Consider the following 18,051-nt stretch of genomic DNA (forward strand, 5'->3'; position numbering starts at 1 on the left):
TTGTCCATAAATCCCAATTGCCCTTCCTTTACCCAGCTACCTGTTAAGCACACCATTCCTTACCCACCCCAGTGCATCCCCCCCACTTTAAATATTGGGTTCAGAAGAAAGCATGCAAGCTAAATGACTTCATTCAAAATCAGCATGTATTTCCTGACCTGCACTGTTAGATTTGGATCATCCTTGGCATTACTTGGAAAGTAGTGTCCCCAGATGAACCTGAACTTAGCAGATAAGCTTTTGATGCACCTACACAGTGAGTTACTGACCATGATGGGAGGTGGGTAGAATCTGGAGGCTTCCGAAAAACTGGAAACTGGGTCCTTTTCAAATGAGTTGGGTTATTCCTCCTCCCCAGTCAGGTTAGATTGTTGAGAGTGGGGTTTAAAGCAGAATAAGCTATGTGACAGGTCTTTTAAGTTCTAACCCCTAACATCACAGAGGCTGGCCTTAAAATGCCTGGCTCTTCTTCAGGTCCTGCTTTTTCCTCCTTTCTAACCCCCTCTCCCCCAGCCAACCCAGAGCATTATCTCCCATAGAGGAGTCAACCAGAATGACTCTTGGCACAGCCTTGTACCCCCACCCCCACTCCCACTGTTGGGATGTTCAGTCCCTGGGCTAAATATACCCCAGCAGTTTGCAAATGTAGCAGTATGTTTGTAACCCGAGCCCCCAGCAAACAGGCAGAGCCACCTCGGTCCACATAATACCAGGCCCAGGCAGCATGGAGACACCCGGCGGCAAAGACTCCAGGCCCGTTTTGGTGAGCACTTACACCCCCTCAGCCGCGCAGGCTTGAGACGATCCTCATTGGGAGAAACCCCTTTTCTGTGCCTTGACATCCACCCATCCCCACTCTGCCACTAGCTTGGTCTCCCTCCCACACTTGGGCTTCTGAGCTCAGAATAGATGCTCCTGCTGCTCTCCTGGGGTCTTCCATACCACCGTGCTAAAAAACCTATTAATCTGGCATTTCTTTCCCAGCTCATTTCCCCCAAATTCTCTTTATTCCATTGCCCAGTAAACCCACCTTCCACCAACTCCATTGCCCAGCAAAAACCCACCTCCTGCTCCCATTCCCTGCAAGGATATTGCAGCCCTTCTCTAAATCTCCCTTTACTGTTCAAATGTACTGCTGTGGTAGACACAGTAGATCTTTTTTCTCATGTACTAACTGCTGTTCTGTCCCAAATGTGTTTGTAATTTTTGAGCATATCTTCCAACCATACCTATTTGATTGGTAGGCTATTAAACCTTGCTTGTTTTGGAACAGATTTAAGTACTTTGGGGATCTCTGCTGAATTTCTAAATCCTGAAAACAGTACTATTTCAGAGCTAGAACATGTGTACGAAATGTTTTAAAGATGCAGAGACTTACAGTGAATAAATGAAAAAATTGAGTTTTTCAGAGTTGTAGGAAAATGCACATTTTTGAATTAAGACTTCTAGATGTCTTTATCGAAGTGCTGCCCATGAAATCAGCTTGCTCATACAAACTGCTTGCGGCTCCGTACCACAACAGACCATGAAGTGCTATTTTCATGAGATCAAGTGCTGGAGGCTCATCCTCTCCCTGTCTCACTCCCTTATCTAAGTCCCATCCACTGCCTTCCCAGTAATCCCTGGTAACCCTGGAATAATGTGGGTCAGTTACTTCTTAATTTGCTTCTGTCATCTTTCTTGTTGGTGCAATTGGGGTGGGGGGAGGAAATCGGCCCCATTATTGTAATGCATTTTTATTATGTATGTTGTGGTGATAGAGAATCCAAGTCAGCAGCTGTGAGTAGAGCAACAGAGAATTGTGATAACTCTAGATGAATTGATCCTGGAACAAAATGATTTTCCCCCTTCCCAGCTATACACCTGTCACAGTTCCTTTCCCTATCCCACTCTTTTCCATGTGGTTTTGGCCACACTAAGTGGGACATTGCTCATGAATTCTGTCATCTGATCTGGGAGTGAGTGGAACAGTTGTGTTGTCCCAGCGCCCAATCCCTGGCATACTTGGCAACCCCCTGCCAGAGCTCTTTGTTATTCACAAGACAGTTGACCCAGACCTTGATTCTCATCCTTTTCCTAAAGAGCAAACCTGGGGGTTTTTGGGGTGTGTGTGTGTTAAAGGATAGGGGCTGTTCCTTTCTCTCTACTGTTCCAGGAAGGTTAGGACCAATGAGTTTCCATTAGCGTGTGAGATAGAGGTGGAGAGGGCTGTGAGTGCAGGCAGGAGGATATAATTCTCGGCTGCTGAAAAACAATAAGGTGTACTCTATTGCAGACAGAGGGATAATTTGTACTGGGAGGGAGGGCACATAGCCCAGTGGTAGAGCACATGCTTTTCAACCAAAAGGTCCCAGGTGCAGTCTTCAGCATCTCCAGGTGTAGGGGTAGGCAAGACTGAAACCCTGGAGAGCCACTGCCAGTCAGAGTTGATAATAACACTGAACTAGGGTGACCATGGCCTGACTCAATATGAAGTGTCTTCCTGTGCCCACTTGCCTGCTTACCTTTTGAGGTGTTGAAGCACTGGCTTGGATAATGGGGCTGTGGAGGGCAAGAAAGTCCACCTTGGGGCATTTAGTGTTCAGAGTATTGGGCTAGAAGTAGAAGATCCAAATTCTTGTTCAGCTATGAAGCTTGCAAGTTGGTTTCTGGGAAGGCATACACTCTTGGTGATTGTTGTGAGGATAAAATAAGGGTGGGTGTGTATTGTAACCTGCCTTGAGCCCTTGAGATAGGGTGGAAAAGACAACTACATAAGTGAAGATACATGGGTGTTTTGGAAAGGATAACTTTCAACATAAAATTATAAAGTAACTATTGTGACACCCCAAAATCCATGTTAAGGCAACACCTTTACTAGGCCAACCAAAGTATCACAAAATGGGGTAGCCTAATAAAAGGTACAGTATTGCCTTTTCTTCTGGGTCAACACGACTACCTTCACGTTTCGAGATTAAATTTTAAAAAAGCCATGTAGGTGCAAGACATTGGGAACACTAGGATTTTGAGATTTTCCAAGAAAAACTCCCTGTTATTTGCCCACAAAATCTTTGTGCCTGTCTTATTCAAGTGTATCCTTTGTGTCTTCCACTAGTGTACCCTTTGCAAACCAAGTTGGTATGAGCTCAAACAAATGCAGCCTCTATTATGTCTGAATACAGAATGCTCAGTTCCTGTCAATATGAATAGAGATCATACAGACCAGACACATCTTGCCTCCTGGTCACTCGCAGTGTTCTCAGACTTTTATGAACCCTGCCGTCACATTTTCCAGGATGGAAAGTATGGGATCTAGAATCTTGTTCTTTTAGAAAGAAAGAAAGAAAGAAAGAAAGAAAGAAAGAAAGAAAGAAAGAAAGCTGTGGTTCTCAGGGATCTGAAGGATGTGTTGGTCCCTGGCAGGCACGTGAGCTGCCCTTTAATTTGTGATACAATACTTTGCATATTTAAACCCAGTGTCTGTGATCCAGAAAATCACAAGCATATAAGGTTGCCTTTGCTTCCTTTGGAAAGGCAGGGACCAGAGTTATTAATATGAATCAATGGTTCATGTAAACAGACCCATTTCTTGTTCCAGTGTGCTCCAAAACATTTCCACCACAGGAAAGTCTCCCTATGTTTCCAAGCTGGCTTCTTAAATAGTGGGGCGCCTCTCTCTCTCTCTCTCTCTCTCTCTCTCTCTCTCTCAACTGGGCCACACACCAGCTTTGCTAATAAAGGACACATAAATGAACAAGCCAATTGTATCTCAGAGGCACGTCATCAGCTCTTGGCTCTTTCCAACTCTGGTCTGTAGATCTAACATGCTGGAGGCTAAAGTACCAGACCAGCATACCTCTCAACCAGGTTTCCTCTTCTCTCTCTCCCTCCAAAGTGTCATTTGGGGGGGGGGAGGAGAGAAAGGGAGAGATAGACAGCTCTTGTCTCCAGCTGGGTTTGCCATCCTTATGTCTCAAGCATCTTCAGCCTCTGTGCGTCTGAAAATGCTAAGCTCTGGCTTCCCCTTCCTCTGAGCTCCTCCTTGCCAAATTGGGGACGTGCTACTGGTATCCCACAGCTTATTAGGGCTGCCACCTGCCAGGATGTACCTGTATGAGCTGGGTGATGATTCAGAAGTGGTGAGTAATGCATTGTGGCTGCTTTGGGTTATTCTTGCACATCACCCATCTCTGCCTGTTTCTAGCTCATCACAGAGGGGTCTCTTTTCACCATCACCACCAATACTGCCATCATCATAGTGTTCTCATTCTTTTGTGTCCGGCTTCCCCTCTGCATCTTCTTTTGCCCTCCCAACAATCTAACCCTTTCTGTCAGACCTCTTTTTTTCAGGAATGATTCCCATCCCCCCCGATAAATCAAAAGGTCCTAAAAACAGGATAACATGACAGCGCTGTACCAAATCTCGGTGTATGGGAAGTAAATAGAAGCCCTTGCAGAAACAGTATAATTGGAGAAGTAAATCAGCAGTCTTTGACCATCATCCCCCAGGTCTGGCAGTCTCTCTCTCTCTCTCTCCCCCTCCCTCCCTCCCTCCCTCCCTCCCTCTCTCTCTCTCTCTCTCTCTCTCTCTGTACCATGGGTTTGTTCCTGACTCCATCTTTCCTCAAATATCCTTTTTGATAGGGCAAGCTTTGTAGCATATTTGGCATCTTTTGCGAGTGTTTTTGTTAGTAGATTTGTTCAAGGTTTCTGTCTAGGCACAATCGCTACGAGAGATGCTGGTCTTTCTTGAAATAGTATATTTTATGTATAGGATTCTCAGGGTTTTTTTTGTGGGCGGGGGGGAATGTTGGATAGATTGGTTCCAGCTCCACCACCTCCTTAATTCCAGATGTTGGTGAGCATCAGGCTGAGTTTGCTACACTGATACCCATCTGATGAGCACACCCTTTGCAAGTCTGCATTCTACACATAGAGAGTCTCTCCCTCTTTTTGAGTATCTTCATCCTTTTGGCTTAGAGAAGCTACCGCTATGTGGTCTACCCATTTTGTGGTAGAACTGGAGAGCAATAGTTTGGGGCATTTGGGAGACGGGAAACAGTGCAGGTAAGAAGCTCACAGCTATGTTTTGCTCACATCACCAATGGCTAGTTGGCTTTGAACTAACAGGCACTCTTGGGAGCTTGGACCCTTTATCCATAGCCATAGTAGCTCTTTGCCTGCAAATGTAATGTTTGCAGGATGCTGCTGCCTTTTCTCTCCCTGCAACTTTACTGTTTGTAGGGAAGCCAGGTCTCCAGTGTCGCTTACACTTTGGAAAACTGGTGTGGAAAGCATTTCTTTATTTGTAATTCCACTCCACCTTCTTGGCAGCGCAGTTGTTCTTTTTGTTTTGGGGAAGAGCTATGACATGTATTTGCCTCTTATTATGTTGAGAGTACATTTGATGAAGGCCTACTTCATGTTTCTATAACTTACAACAAGGAGATACAGCTATCCATAGCTGATGATGGGCATAGTTAATGGATTGTATTCCTCTGGAGCTGGATGGGTATTTTTAAAAGCAATCCACTTCTATTGGAGAGACGTCAGTAAATTGGCTTTTATTTCCAAGAAGTTATCTGTATAGAATGGGCTTAAAGTAAGACTCTCCCTTTCCTTCCTTCTACACTGATTGACAGCTGCCTGTGAAGTTCTGGCTCCCTTAAGAGCCTTCAGCTTAGCCTTTGCAGTAAACCTACTTTCTCTCTACTAGCCACATGGGGGGCTGCTAATTAACAGTGACATTTCAGGCCCTCAGTCAAGCTACCTCTGTTCAGGAAAACGGGGGGGGATTTCATCTCATATTTAGTCATAATGAGCCCGTTCATCAGAAGAAAATGTCTCTTTCAAAATAAAATAACCAGAGTAATGGATTATCAGAAAAATCCAACAATTGAATCTAGGCAATTTTTATGGTTTTGTTAAGAAAGCAGGTAATAACTTTGTGAAATATTTTTTGGCATAGCCAAAACCTGGTTATAGAAATATCTGAGAGGACCAAATGGGATATCTCGACTCTGCAAAGGATATATCAGGTCAGCAACACTGAAGAAAAGTACCCATTTTATTAATAAAATTGCACTCTTGTGTGCACTTACTTGGAAATAAGACCCACTGAACTCTGTGGGTCTTCCTTCTAAGTAAACATGCATAGGACCAGGCTGTAGAGAGAAGTAAGAATCTGATCGTATACTTTTGTGATAAGATAGCATTATTTTCTTATTTTTATTTGTGAATGGATCATACTAACATTGTGCACACCACAGTCTCCAATTTGTGCAAGACTTCCAGGGGTTCCAGAGCTTACACGGGGTCTGGTTTCCTTGGAATGAAGGTCAGGTAAGACTGTGGTGTCTTTAGCATATATGGTTTTATTTATGCATATATACAACCTGAGCATTGGGGTTCTCAGCATTAACAGTACAACAGATCTTGCTTCCTCATCAGGCTTCCAGGGAGGCACCTGAAGCCATGGCTTGCATTCAGACACAGAGAGTAAGACAGCCTCTCTCTGTCTTTCAGCTTCCAGTCTCCTCTAGCTTCACTTACACACACACACTTCCTTGTGGGGAAGGGAGGGAATCACTCTCCTCCAAGAGTTCTTATGTCAGCAGGACTTCTTTGGACCACATTCTACCATATGCAGATTGATCCAACCAACCAGCCAGCATGATTTACTTATGAATGGAACTAGTCTGACCAGTAAAGCAGATTTCTTCCACTGCAACCCCAACTTTCAGATACAGGATTAAAGCTCGATGGGAATCCATAGACACCATCCATCTCACCCCCCCAATCCTTTAACAGTCATTTACTAATATACAGCAGGATATGGAAAGGTGTTTTTTTTTTTTACTTTTGTGCGATTATATTCTTAAAATTATGTTTTTCGTGCTTTGGAAAAATCTATAAAATATGGTTTTAAAACCAAGTATTGTTTTTCATGAGCAGGTTCAAACTCTGCCTTTGCAAAGCATGATGTGGCTTGTGTGACTTTTATCCACTGATCATGTCACATTCAATAGGTGAAGTGGCACTGTTTGTCATTTTCCAGCCTGTGGCATTTTGAACTTTTCTAAGCTTGATTTAAGTTGTTTTTAAAACTACTCTATAGTCTGAGTGCTTTCTACAGTGCCATTGCAACATGGGAGTACTCATATCACTAGGATTACTAGAAGCCTGGCTGACTGGTTTAAAGCAATCAAATTCATCAATGCACACACACTTTTGATCCATGTTGCTCTCTAAGGGCACAACCTCCTGGTAGTTACACCAGACCGAGGGGATTCAGGATGCAGCGTAGCTGCAGAGAAGGAGGGAAGGTGTCAGCGCAGCCAGGCTGCACCGGCAAAAATCCCCCACCTGCACACTGCCATGGTGCTGTGGGGAAACTCCACAGCTACTGAGGTGCAGCTAAGGCTGGTGCAAGGCCTGAAAAAGAGGCATTCCAAGGGGGTGTTGAGATGGATTTGAGGAGAGGAGGACTTATGCCACAACCTGGCCCCATTTGGCTCCATTCTGTGGCTCCCAGTCTCAGGAGATGCTACATCTGGAGAAAGGGCAGTGGAAGGAAACATTTTTCCTTCAACTGAGCTCTGCTGGTGCAGCCAGCATGTCCCCTCCCCCCCCCCCGGGGCTCCTGAACAGAGGTAGGATGTGGCGGCTCCTTCCACTGGTTCCATTCCCACCGGCCTTCTCCATACTGGATTGGGTCCTTAGAGTTGCCAGGTCACAATACTGTTCTGGACACTTGGAAATGTTTACCTCTCAGTTTCATTGGCGGTGTTATGTTTTAGTTTAAATTTGTAGATTTTACATTTCTATGTGTGCACCTCTGAAATCTATTTTTGGATGAAGGTGCAGTTTATAAAAAATGTAAAGTAATAAAAAAAAGTACCTCCTTTCAGAAGATGTCTATTTCATGGAACAGAAACCTTCAGTACCAAAAGGCCAGGTGAAGCAGGAAATGCCTATGAACTCCCTAAAATTACCACAGGTCTGTTATATTCATTTAGGGGTCTTTTATACTTTTATTCATTTAGGTTTCACATACTTTTATTCAAATTATCATAAATTTATTTCATTTTATGTTTGATTTTAATGTTTGTTAAAAGAGGAACAACTTTTCCTTGTAATTGGGCATGTTGTGACCTGCCAGAGAAATTCATTATTTTAAGCTTGTCTCATATAACTAGAATTTGTGGTTAATCTTTATTGATTCTACCCTGTGTTACTTTCATGCTGTTAAACTTTTGTTTTGTGATGGTCCACAAAACTGAAATCTCTCTGAATAGAAACTTCTGTTTCTATGTTTTATACTATAAATTTATAGAAAGTAGGACTAGCACGAGACATTTTGTTGCTTAGGTAGAGCAACATATTGTGACAATCGAAGTATGTAGTACCCAAGGGCAGTCAAGTTATTTTGGCACCTGAAGAAGAAAATCCCATGAGCCCCTGTCCTTTTCCCTGGCAGTAAAAATACAATACAAATAAATTAAACAACTAATAATCTGCTGCCCTTTTATGACACCTAATGGGAGGTTAAGCCCTGTGTGCTGTTAGTGATGGTTTACTCATCCTTGTGACTTTCATGGGCATCTGGTTGGCCACTGAAAGAACAGGATGCTAGTCTAGATGAAACACTGGCCTGATCCAGCAGGGCTCTTCTTATTTTCTTAACAGGATGTGGATTTCGTCCCCATCTCTAACTTGCCTATGTTGCATCTAGTAGGCAACTTCCTGCTCCCCTTGTTCAGCACAATGTGTTGGAAACATTGAAAGAACCATTCTGTCCTTGTAGTTTATGAGGACTAAAAGTCACAATTCATGGGCTCTGCTCATTGCTCTGGAGCATATACTATACATGGATTTCAAACAATAAAGTTCCCCTTATGGCTTGACAGCCGTAGGTTTTTATTGTTATGTGCCTTCAAGTCGATTACAACTTATGGAGACCCTATGAATCAGTGACTTCCAAGAGCATCTGTCGTGAACCGCCCTGTTCAGATCTTGTACGTTCAGGTCTGTGGCTTCCTTTATGGAATCAATCCATCTCTTGTTTGGTCTTCCTCTTTTTCTACACCCTTCTGTTTTTCCCAGCATTATTATATTTTCTAGTGAATCATGTCTTCTCATGATGTGTCCAAAGTATGATAACTTCAGTTTCAACATTTTAGCTTCTAGTGACAGTTCTGGTTTAATTTGTTCTAACACCCAATTATTTGTCTTTTTCACAGTCCATGGTATGCACAAAGCTCTCCTCCAACACCACATTTCAAATGAGTTGATTTTTCTCTTATCCGCTTTTTTCACTGTCCAACTTTCACATCCATACATAGAGATCGGGAATACCATGGTCTGAATGATCCTGACTTTAGTGTTCAGTGATACATCTTTGCATTTGAGGACCTTTTCTAGTTCTCTCTTAGCTGCCCTCTCCATCCTAGCCTTCTTCTGATTTCTTGACTATTGTCTCCATTTTAGTTAATGACTGTGCCGAGGTATTGATAATCCTTGACAAGTTCAATGTCCTCATTGTCAACTGTAAAGTTAAATAAATCTTCTGTTGTCATTACTTAAGTCTTCTTGACGTTGAGCTGTAGTCCTGCTTTTGTGCTTTCCTCTTTAACTTTATCAGCATTTGTTTCAAATCATCAGTGGTTTCTGCTAGTAGTATGGTATCGTCTGCATATCTTAAATTATTGATATTTCTCCCTCCGTATGATATGTTCTGCATACAGATTAAACAAATAGGGTGATAAAATACACCCCTGTCTCACACCCTTTCCTATTGGGAACCAATCAGTTTTTCCATATTCTGTCCTTACAGTAGCCTCTTATCCAGAGTATAGGTTGCGCATCAGGACAATCAGATGCTGTGGCGCCCCCATTTCTTTTAAAGCATTCCATAGCTTTTCATGATCTACACAGTCAAAGGCTTTGCTGTAATCTATAAAGCACAGGGTGATTTTCTTTGAAATTCCTTGCTCCATTCCAATCAGATGCTGTGGCACCCCCATTTCTTTTAAAGCATTCCATAGTTTTTCATGATCTACACAGTCAAAGGCTTTGCTGTAATCTATAAAGCACAGGGTGATTTTCTTCTGAAATTCCTTGCTCCATTCCATTATGCAACATATGTTTGCGATATGATCTCTGGTGCCTCTTCCCTTTCTAAATCCAGCTTGGACGTCTGGCATTTCTCACTCCACATATGGTAAGAGCCTTTGTTGTAGGTACTTTGCAGTTTTAAGGCAACAGGTGGGATTCATTCCCCTTCCAGTGCTGTCTTTGGCTAGGCTGTTTATGCTGCCCAGGAATGGCAGGATGCAATGCCCGGATGAGGTGAATGTGCAGTACAGGCAAGCAGATGAGTTATTGGGTCAGGTGTAAGACAGGAGTTGGGGAGGAACTGCATACTGCCAGGATAACACATGTCCTTGTCTTCAGGCTGCAAGAGGACCTGAGTGGCAGAACCGTTGCTGATTTCCTTCCATATGGTTTTTAAAGATTTAACCTCTACCATTGCCCCATTTTCTCTCTTCCCTCCTCTTCAGGGTTCTGCAGAGTCCTACACCAGTCGCCCATCTGATTCTGATGTGTCATTGGAAGAAGACCGCGAGGCCCTGCGCAAGGAAGCAGAGCGGCAAGCCCTCGCGCAGCTGGAGAAAGCCAAGGTAACCACAGGCATTCTAGGGAGATTGGGGAGAGTGGGGGAGTCAAAACACAACATAGTGCCTATACTGGATAGTCTGCCACCTCCTCCCATCTCCATAGGGCTTCTTTTCCATGTCATAGTGAGACATCTGCTGCGATTACTTCCTTCTTCAAGGAGGAGAACAAATACAATGTGCCCTTCTTAGTTCCCCAGGTACACGTTTCCCTATCTCAGTCACATTTGCAGCCACAGACTTATGCCTCCACATGTAAGGTCATAACAATTCACACTCCAGCAGGTCTCTGACCATGACAGAAGCAGATTCAGCTGCAGTAGGGGTGAACAAGAATGGGCTTGCAGCCGGGAACAGGTCTGTAATAAAACATCCATGGGATGCAGGCAAGAATGCTGGGCAGATAGGGCCACATTGGTAGTGGTGTGTGGTGTTCATTGGGACTGGTAGGGTGGAAAGCAAGGAAGCCAACAGGAAATGGAGCCACAGCCAGAGGCAACTAATTCTCCATCCTCCTTCCTGCTGACTTCTACAAGGGGCAACATTGAGACTGAGGAGAAGGAAGGAAGCTGAGAGGCATTGTTGCTCCCGGATTGGTTGTAAGTAAGGAGGCAGGGCAAATGGGGGCTGGCTGAGGGCAGCCTGCTGTTGGATCAGCCTCTATTGCACACGTTTGCACACCAAGGAGAACTTGGGTGTCTCCCTGGCAAGAACATGTTCACTGGGAGAACACACACCCTATGCTTCTGCACTCCAGTGTAGGTCAATGTCAGGGGTCAGCCCTGCCCAAACCACAAATCTGAGGTCTTCTCTGTTGAGGAGCAAGAGCAGCAAGACCCTCAAGAAAATCTCCACACTGCCAGTAAACCTTTAGAAGCCATCAAAACTGGACCTCCCTGTCCCTGGACTGGAAGTCCCCACACCAGCCACCTGGGTTTCTGGCTGACTCTCAGACATGCATCCCTCATCTCCCACAGGAGTGTTGGAGATGGTGAGCCAGGCAGGAACTGCAGAGCTGCCGCTGAAGTGGCATGTGAGGCTACTCAGGAGGAGAGGAAAGCACATGGAAACACCTGCTGAGATCAGGGCCTGATGGAGAGCTGGGAAAAGGTAGAGCTTCCAACTGAGTTGCTTCATTGCTGAAACAACAGCTATCATCCAAGCTCCAACCTTCCTGATCTGGGGGAAATGGGCAGTAACCTTACATAAACTCTTGTGATTCCCATTGCCTCTGGCATCTTTCAGGCAAGTGCCTGATGTTCTACACATCCAAAGAGACCGCATGCCCACTACACCATCCATTATTCATTCTTCCACAAAGCCAGTTACTTTAAAGCACATTCATACTGACAACAACTACTCTTTGATAGCTACCCTCTCAACACCATCAATCCGAATAACTTCAGTGCTGATAACTTAATCAAACCCAATAGGCACAGTGCTGATAATATCTTCAACGCCTTCCCTTTCAGCACCATTTGTCCTGATATCATCAATATTTATAATACCATCATCATTACTTGTAATATCATCATCGCTACCTGTAATGATTAGCACTTGGCTCTGAATCAGATAGCACTGCCACCGCCTGACAATTGGAAGACTGCATTTCTAGTCCTGCACCCTAATGGGCAATCTTTAATTGGACAATCTTACTCCCAAGTTCCACTGCTCACCCTCCCATGCTTGTGATCAGATGTGATACAGTTTTGGACTCTTCAGATGCCATTACCGTAGGGCCCCACTCATATGGCGGGTTACGTTCCAGACCCCCGCCGAAAAGCGAAACCTGCCGAAAAGTGGAACTCCATCAATAAAATGGCACCTGATGCCCCAAAAACGCCGTAAAAGCGGAACAAGCACTGTATGAGTGGGGCCTTACTCTAATTGAAAGCCGCCGTATTAGCGGAACGCTGAAAAGCGGGCCACCGAAAAGTGGGGCCCTACTGTACTAGTATTAATATTTATTCCATTTATTAGATGCTTGTTACAGAAATACAAACATTCAGCAGAATACAGTACCCAAGGGTTAAAACAACCAAGAGCAAGACAACCCCACCTCCCCACAAAAACATCCATATAATCAGAACTTGCACAAAAATTTACCAATTTAAATTCCCAACTAAACAACAAAGTTCCCAGTTGTTAACAATGTTAACAATCCAATTCGTAGGAGAATTGGAAAGTTTTTGCCTGGTGCCGAAAGGATGTTAATGTCTGCACCAGGTGAGCTTCACTGGACAGTTTCATGAGTGGGTGAGTCACCACCCCCCATAAGCCCTCTGTCTTGTGGCAACTCTCCGAGTATCTCTTGAGGGGGCAGTCGGCAGAGGGCCTCTGATGAACTCAGGGCCTGGGCAAACTCATGTTGGCAGAGGAATTCTGACATAAGCCTATCCAGGCCCTTGTTGGGGAGATAGCGCCACATCTGAAACAGTATCTGAGACATCCCTCCTCACGATTCCTATCCTGTGGGAACCAACAACCAGTCTCCTTATTGGGGGATATTGGACTTTGCATAGAGCACATGAAGCACATAGTCTATATCTTAGGCTCGAAATACAGCAACTGGCACTGCAGGTCAGTGAATACAATTTGATGCCACCACTACTTAGCCGGCAATACCCTTGCTGACTGCCTGTCTTCCTCGAGGAGCTAAGGACGCTTAGAACAAACCTTCACCGATGGCTCATTTTCTTTTTTTTACACATGCAACAATGAAATTCCTTCGTTGTAAGAGGAAGGGACCATAGCTTGGTGACGGAGCACGTTTTGCATGCAAAAAGGCCTAAGGTTTAATTCCTGACATTTCTAGCTGAAATTATTTCCAGGTGAATCGTTTCCACCTCTCTGCCTGAGACCCTGGAGAGCCTCTGCTGTTCAGAAGGGGGACAGATAGTCTGTCCTCATATAAGGCAGCTTCCTATGTTGCTTCCTAACATAGGCATCTGCCTCATACTGAGTCAGACCACTGGTCCATCTAGTTTACACTGGCTGGCAGCAGCTCTCCAGGGTTTCAGGCAAGAGTTTCTCCTAGCCCTACCTGGAGATACTAGGGATTGAACATGGGGTTTTCTGCTGGCAAGGCAGTTCCTCAACCACTGAGCTGTTACCCTTCCACAGTTAACAGTTAACAAATTCCTCATTTGACTCCAAAAGATAAAGATGGATAAAAATTGGATGTCTCTAAGTTCACTTCCACAGCTGCCCTATTGGGCCTGTATGTCTCACTACTAGTATGGCCTATGAGAACAGTTCCCCCTCCCCTAATGGAACACTGACCTGACGACAAGAAGCTAGCTCATGTTTATCAAACAGAAGCTTTCGCTTTGTTAGGATAGGAGATATATGCTGCCCGTCATAATGTATACTGCAGCTGTACAAGATAGGGCAGGCACTCTTGCTTGGGTCAACGTGCCTGGCTTCATTCTACAGCTTTGATGCCAAACGGTAAGGTCCAAAGCTCTTGCCTTTAGGTGGCGAGGGCCTTTTTATAGCAAGGCAACAGAATGTGCTTTGAAAAAGCTACCTAAAACACGAGTCAACATCTCAATTTCTTTGGGTAAGTAACACTGGCATCTACACAACTCAATGAAACAATTTGGTTGGCATCAGCTGCTTTGCCATCATCCTTTCATGTGCTCTCTGAGTAGCATTGTGCAAAGAAACTTCACTGTTAACAGTACACATTTCTTAGAGTAGAGACACACGTGCGGTTTTGCTGGCTTCATTGCGTCTCCACCTCCGTTTTCTGAATGTGGGGACACACAATGCTAGTAAAACTGCCCCCTTTTACTTCAAAATCTCAGAAGTTGAGGGTTTTACCTTGAAGTTAGCTTCACAGTCTTCAGAACTGATTGGCCATCAACATCATTGCCGCTCCAGGTGTGTCCAATGAAAACGTTTTGATGTAGGCTCAGGCAGACACAAGTGATTGGCCCATCACTTTGCTGTGGGTGGTCATGATCAGCAGTAGGGAAGGGAGATGTGTCCAGCCGTGGGCAAATGCATTTTAAGCCAGAGAAAATGGTCTGGCTGCTTTTGAAGTAGCTAGTAGGTCAGCAGCCTTAAATCTAAAGTAGATTCAGATCTAAAGTGAGCAGTGACAAACCTTTCGTCACGTCCAGATGGAGTCTTTGACTTTATCCTGTTCTATTCACTTGATCCTAAGGGTCTCCACCAACTTCTTATGTACCATTTTGGCACCACCCTCTGACACTTTCTTACTAGCAGGGAAAGCCATCCCCAAAGATCAGAGGGTCGTCATTATTGTGCGCCTCAGATACATGATCAATTTTTTAAGAAAACTCTCCACTTGTGGAATGTACTATACCACACAACCTATGGTGTTCCTGCTCAAAGAAATAAATACTCTGCCTGTCAAAGGAGCCATAGAACTTGTCCCCACCTTCCACATCACCTGAGGTTATACTTCCTGTATTTCACCATCTTGCAAAAGGATAGAGGTCTACATCTTATCTTAGACTTTTGAAGAGTCCTTTTTCATTACACTACAGAAGTTCTATAATAGTGTCTTTGAGGGACATTCTTCCTATCTTGTGTGTAGGTGTTCAGTTTGCATCAAATGACTTAGAAAAATGCCCAGAACACCATTCACTCACAGCACCAATGGTTTCTTCCATTTGTGGTTGAGACCAGCTGCTTTCAGCCCCGTCTTTTGGCCTCTCCATAATGCTGAGAGTTTTTGTGAAACATATGGCAGTAGCTGCTGAATTCCTCGGTGATTAAGGGAAATGCTAGAATCGATGTGGTCTAAGCAATTCATCATGCTGCCTGTCACCTGTATCACTCTTGTGGTCTCTACGTCATTTGAGAAGTCACAGCTCATATCAACCTGTCACATGCGGTTAAAAGGTTGGCCCTCAAGGCTACTGTGGACTATGCTTCCCTACCTCAGGATCAAGTGTACTTGAAGTACTAGTTGATCACTGACTCATGAAATTATTGCAGGTAGGTTATTGAATGTAGTGTGCCCTTGGATTCATGAGTACATTCATAATGGGACATGCTCAGTGCTAGACGTGCCCTCTGAAGTTCTGGTTACTCTGTGCCATTAACCCTTCTGGGGTCCACAGTGGGCAGTGTTCACCACAATAAAGATGACTGCTTGAATCTAAGTGAAAGAAAAACTTGGGACAAATGTAACCAAACACTAATATGAGCTCATTCTCAATTCTACTTGGTGGTGGTGAAGGCAGCAAAGAAGCAATATTGCTCCCTCTCGTTTCAGTGTCACCCAGCAAAGTTATTCTCGGTGGTTCAGGGTCTTTGAAACTCTTGTTCCAAAGTGGAAGTGTTTGAACCCAGCCAGCCCAACCTAAAAGCTGTTGGCGATTAAAAGACTCAGAACATATCCAAAGCCATTTAAAAACATGTGAGAAAAAGACAGACTTCTCCTGGCACTGAAAGGGCAATAAAGAAGGTTCCAGAGGGCAGGGAATGACAGAGACTGGGTGTCACCACTAAAAAGCCCTTACTCAGGTAGTCGTCTGTCTAGCTTCAAAAGGCCAGGGCATCTGAAGAAGAGCCTCCAGAGCTAATCTTGCCTATAGATTCATGTCAGACAAGGTGGTCAACACCTGGGGCCCATGATATTTAGTCAGAGCTTGGAAAAGTTACTTTTTTTAAACTACAACTCCCATCAGCCCAATCCAGTGGCCATGCTGGCTGGGGCTGATGGGAGTTGTAGTTCAAAAAAGTAACTTTTCCAAGCTCTGTATTTAGTGCTCAAAAGCAGTGGGGAGGCAAGGGCCATATGCCAATAGTGGGCTGAGCTGGAGCCAGTAGTGGGTGGGACCAGAACCAAAACCTAAAGTGGGCAGGTCCTCCCCATCCCATTCCTCTTCCTCCTCATCCAGCAGACTGCCAAGAGAAGGACAGAAAACTCGTTTTGAAGAGGTTTGCCCTCCCCATCCATTTCAGTTTTCTTCTAATTTCCCTCCTTCCCTGCCTTTCGTCTCTCCTTTGCCCCCCCACCTGAAATTAGGCCAAGGGCTGCCTTGGGCCACAGGATTCCTCCCCCTTTCTAAAAGTTTTAAATTACGCCATCAGTTTGAATGGAACACAGAAATAAAAACTGGCAGCTAGTGCTGCTCTTTTAACACTCATGTAACATGCAGGGCTGTGGAGTCGGAGTCGTGGAGTTGGAGTCGGAGTCAGAGTCGGAAGCAATTTTGGGTGGAGTCGGAGTTGGTAGAAATGTTCCGACTCCGGCTTCAAAATAAATTTTGATTGACAATTTTTTTAAAATATAAATTCAAAATGTCAAAGAAGCTTCCCATGAAGTCAGCTATAGTTGAGCATTTCACCATAACTCAAGATGGAAAACATTTTGTGTGTCAGTGTATGACACAGGACCCAGATGAAGACAAATGCTGTGATGCCAAGATCAGCGCATATTCAGGCAGCGATAAAAATGCTCCTATGAGAGCTTCCAGTTTAAAAAGACATTTACAGCCCTTTCCAGGGCTGTGGGGTTGGAAGCAATTTTGGGTGGAGTTGGAGTCGGACAGTAGAAAAATAGAGGAGTCGGAGTCGAAGGTTTGGCGTACCGACTCCACAGCCCTGGTAATATGTTCTAGGCCCAGTTAAAAGAAACTTGCATGCTGCATTCTATATCAGTTCAAGTTTCCAAATCATCTTCAAAGGCAACCCCATATGTAATATATTATAGTAGTTCAGCCTGGATGTTCTTAGAGCATGGATTATTACAGCCAGAACATCTCTCTTGGGAAGCACCTGGCACACTAGCCAAAACTGGGAAATGACACCATGTGCTATGGACGCCACTTGGGCATCCAGTAGTAGAGATGGATTTAAAACTGTTCTGAAGCCACACACATGCTCTTTACGGGGTTAACAAGAGGAAGAGGGGGAAAGGCTTACATAAGGGTGCTGCTCCGTCTAGAGCAGCCTTTCCCAACCAGTGCGCCTCCAGATGTTGTTGGACCACAACTCCCATCAGCCTCAGCCATTGGCAATGCTGGCAGAGGCTGATGGGAGTTGTAGTCCGACAACAACTGGAGGCACACTGGTTGGGAAAGGCTGATCTAGAGGCTCTGAGTCCTGCTCTTCGCTGCTGCAGAACAGCAAACTGGTCAGTGCCAGGATGAACAGTGGGTGCCAGGTCATCAGGGTGCAGAGACCATTAATGAGTGGATTCCTTCTGTTGTGCAGAGTGCTGGCCACAGTGCTGTTGAAGTCTAGCATGTGGATGGACATATGGACAATATTGCATTCATTGTAGGGTGGGAATGAGGTAGAGTGTTGTACTGGGTTTTTCTAGTCTGGGTGGGTGCTTGCTGTAGCAAATTCTCCTCTCTTCCCCCACCTGACTTGAAACTTTATAAAAACAGCCTCCTGTGAGAGTGGTGGT

At 44.6% G+C, this 18,051-nt stretch overlaps 2 protein-coding genes across 3 annotated transcripts in view; one reads left to right on the top strand and one right to left on the bottom strand.

Annotated features, from left to right (window-relative positions):
- The window catches only part of RPL19 (ribosomal protein L19), a 140,571-nt gene that overhangs the window by 48,513 nt on the left and 74,007 nt on the right, over nucleotides 1–18,051 (bottom strand). The window lies entirely within an intron of this gene.
- Nucleotides 1–18,051, top strand: part of CACNB1 (calcium voltage-gated channel auxiliary subunit beta 1) — a 64,773-nt gene that overhangs the window by 28,780 nt on the left and 17,942 nt on the right. The window contains exons 1-2 of one of the 2 annotated variants that reach the window (XM_061589899.1): nucleotides 680–763; nucleotides 10,542–10,661. In XM_061589899.1, the coding sequence (XP_061445883.1) occupies nucleotides 725–763; nucleotides 10,542–10,661 (159 nt within the window). In that variant the 5' untranslated portion in view covers nucleotides 680–724. Of the gene's footprint in view, nucleotides 1–679; nucleotides 764–10,541; nucleotides 10,662–18,051 lie in introns of those variants that run through there. The other variant, XM_061589898.1, reaches the window with a different exon arrangement.

This window comes from Rhineura floridana, chromosome 11 (assembly GCF_030035675.1).
Source record: "Rhineura floridana isolate rRhiFlo1 chromosome 11, rRhiFlo1.hap2, whole genome shotgun sequence".
NCBI classification, from domain to species: domain Eukaryota; kingdom Metazoa; phylum Chordata; class Lepidosauria; order Squamata; family Rhineuridae; genus Rhineura; species Rhineura floridana.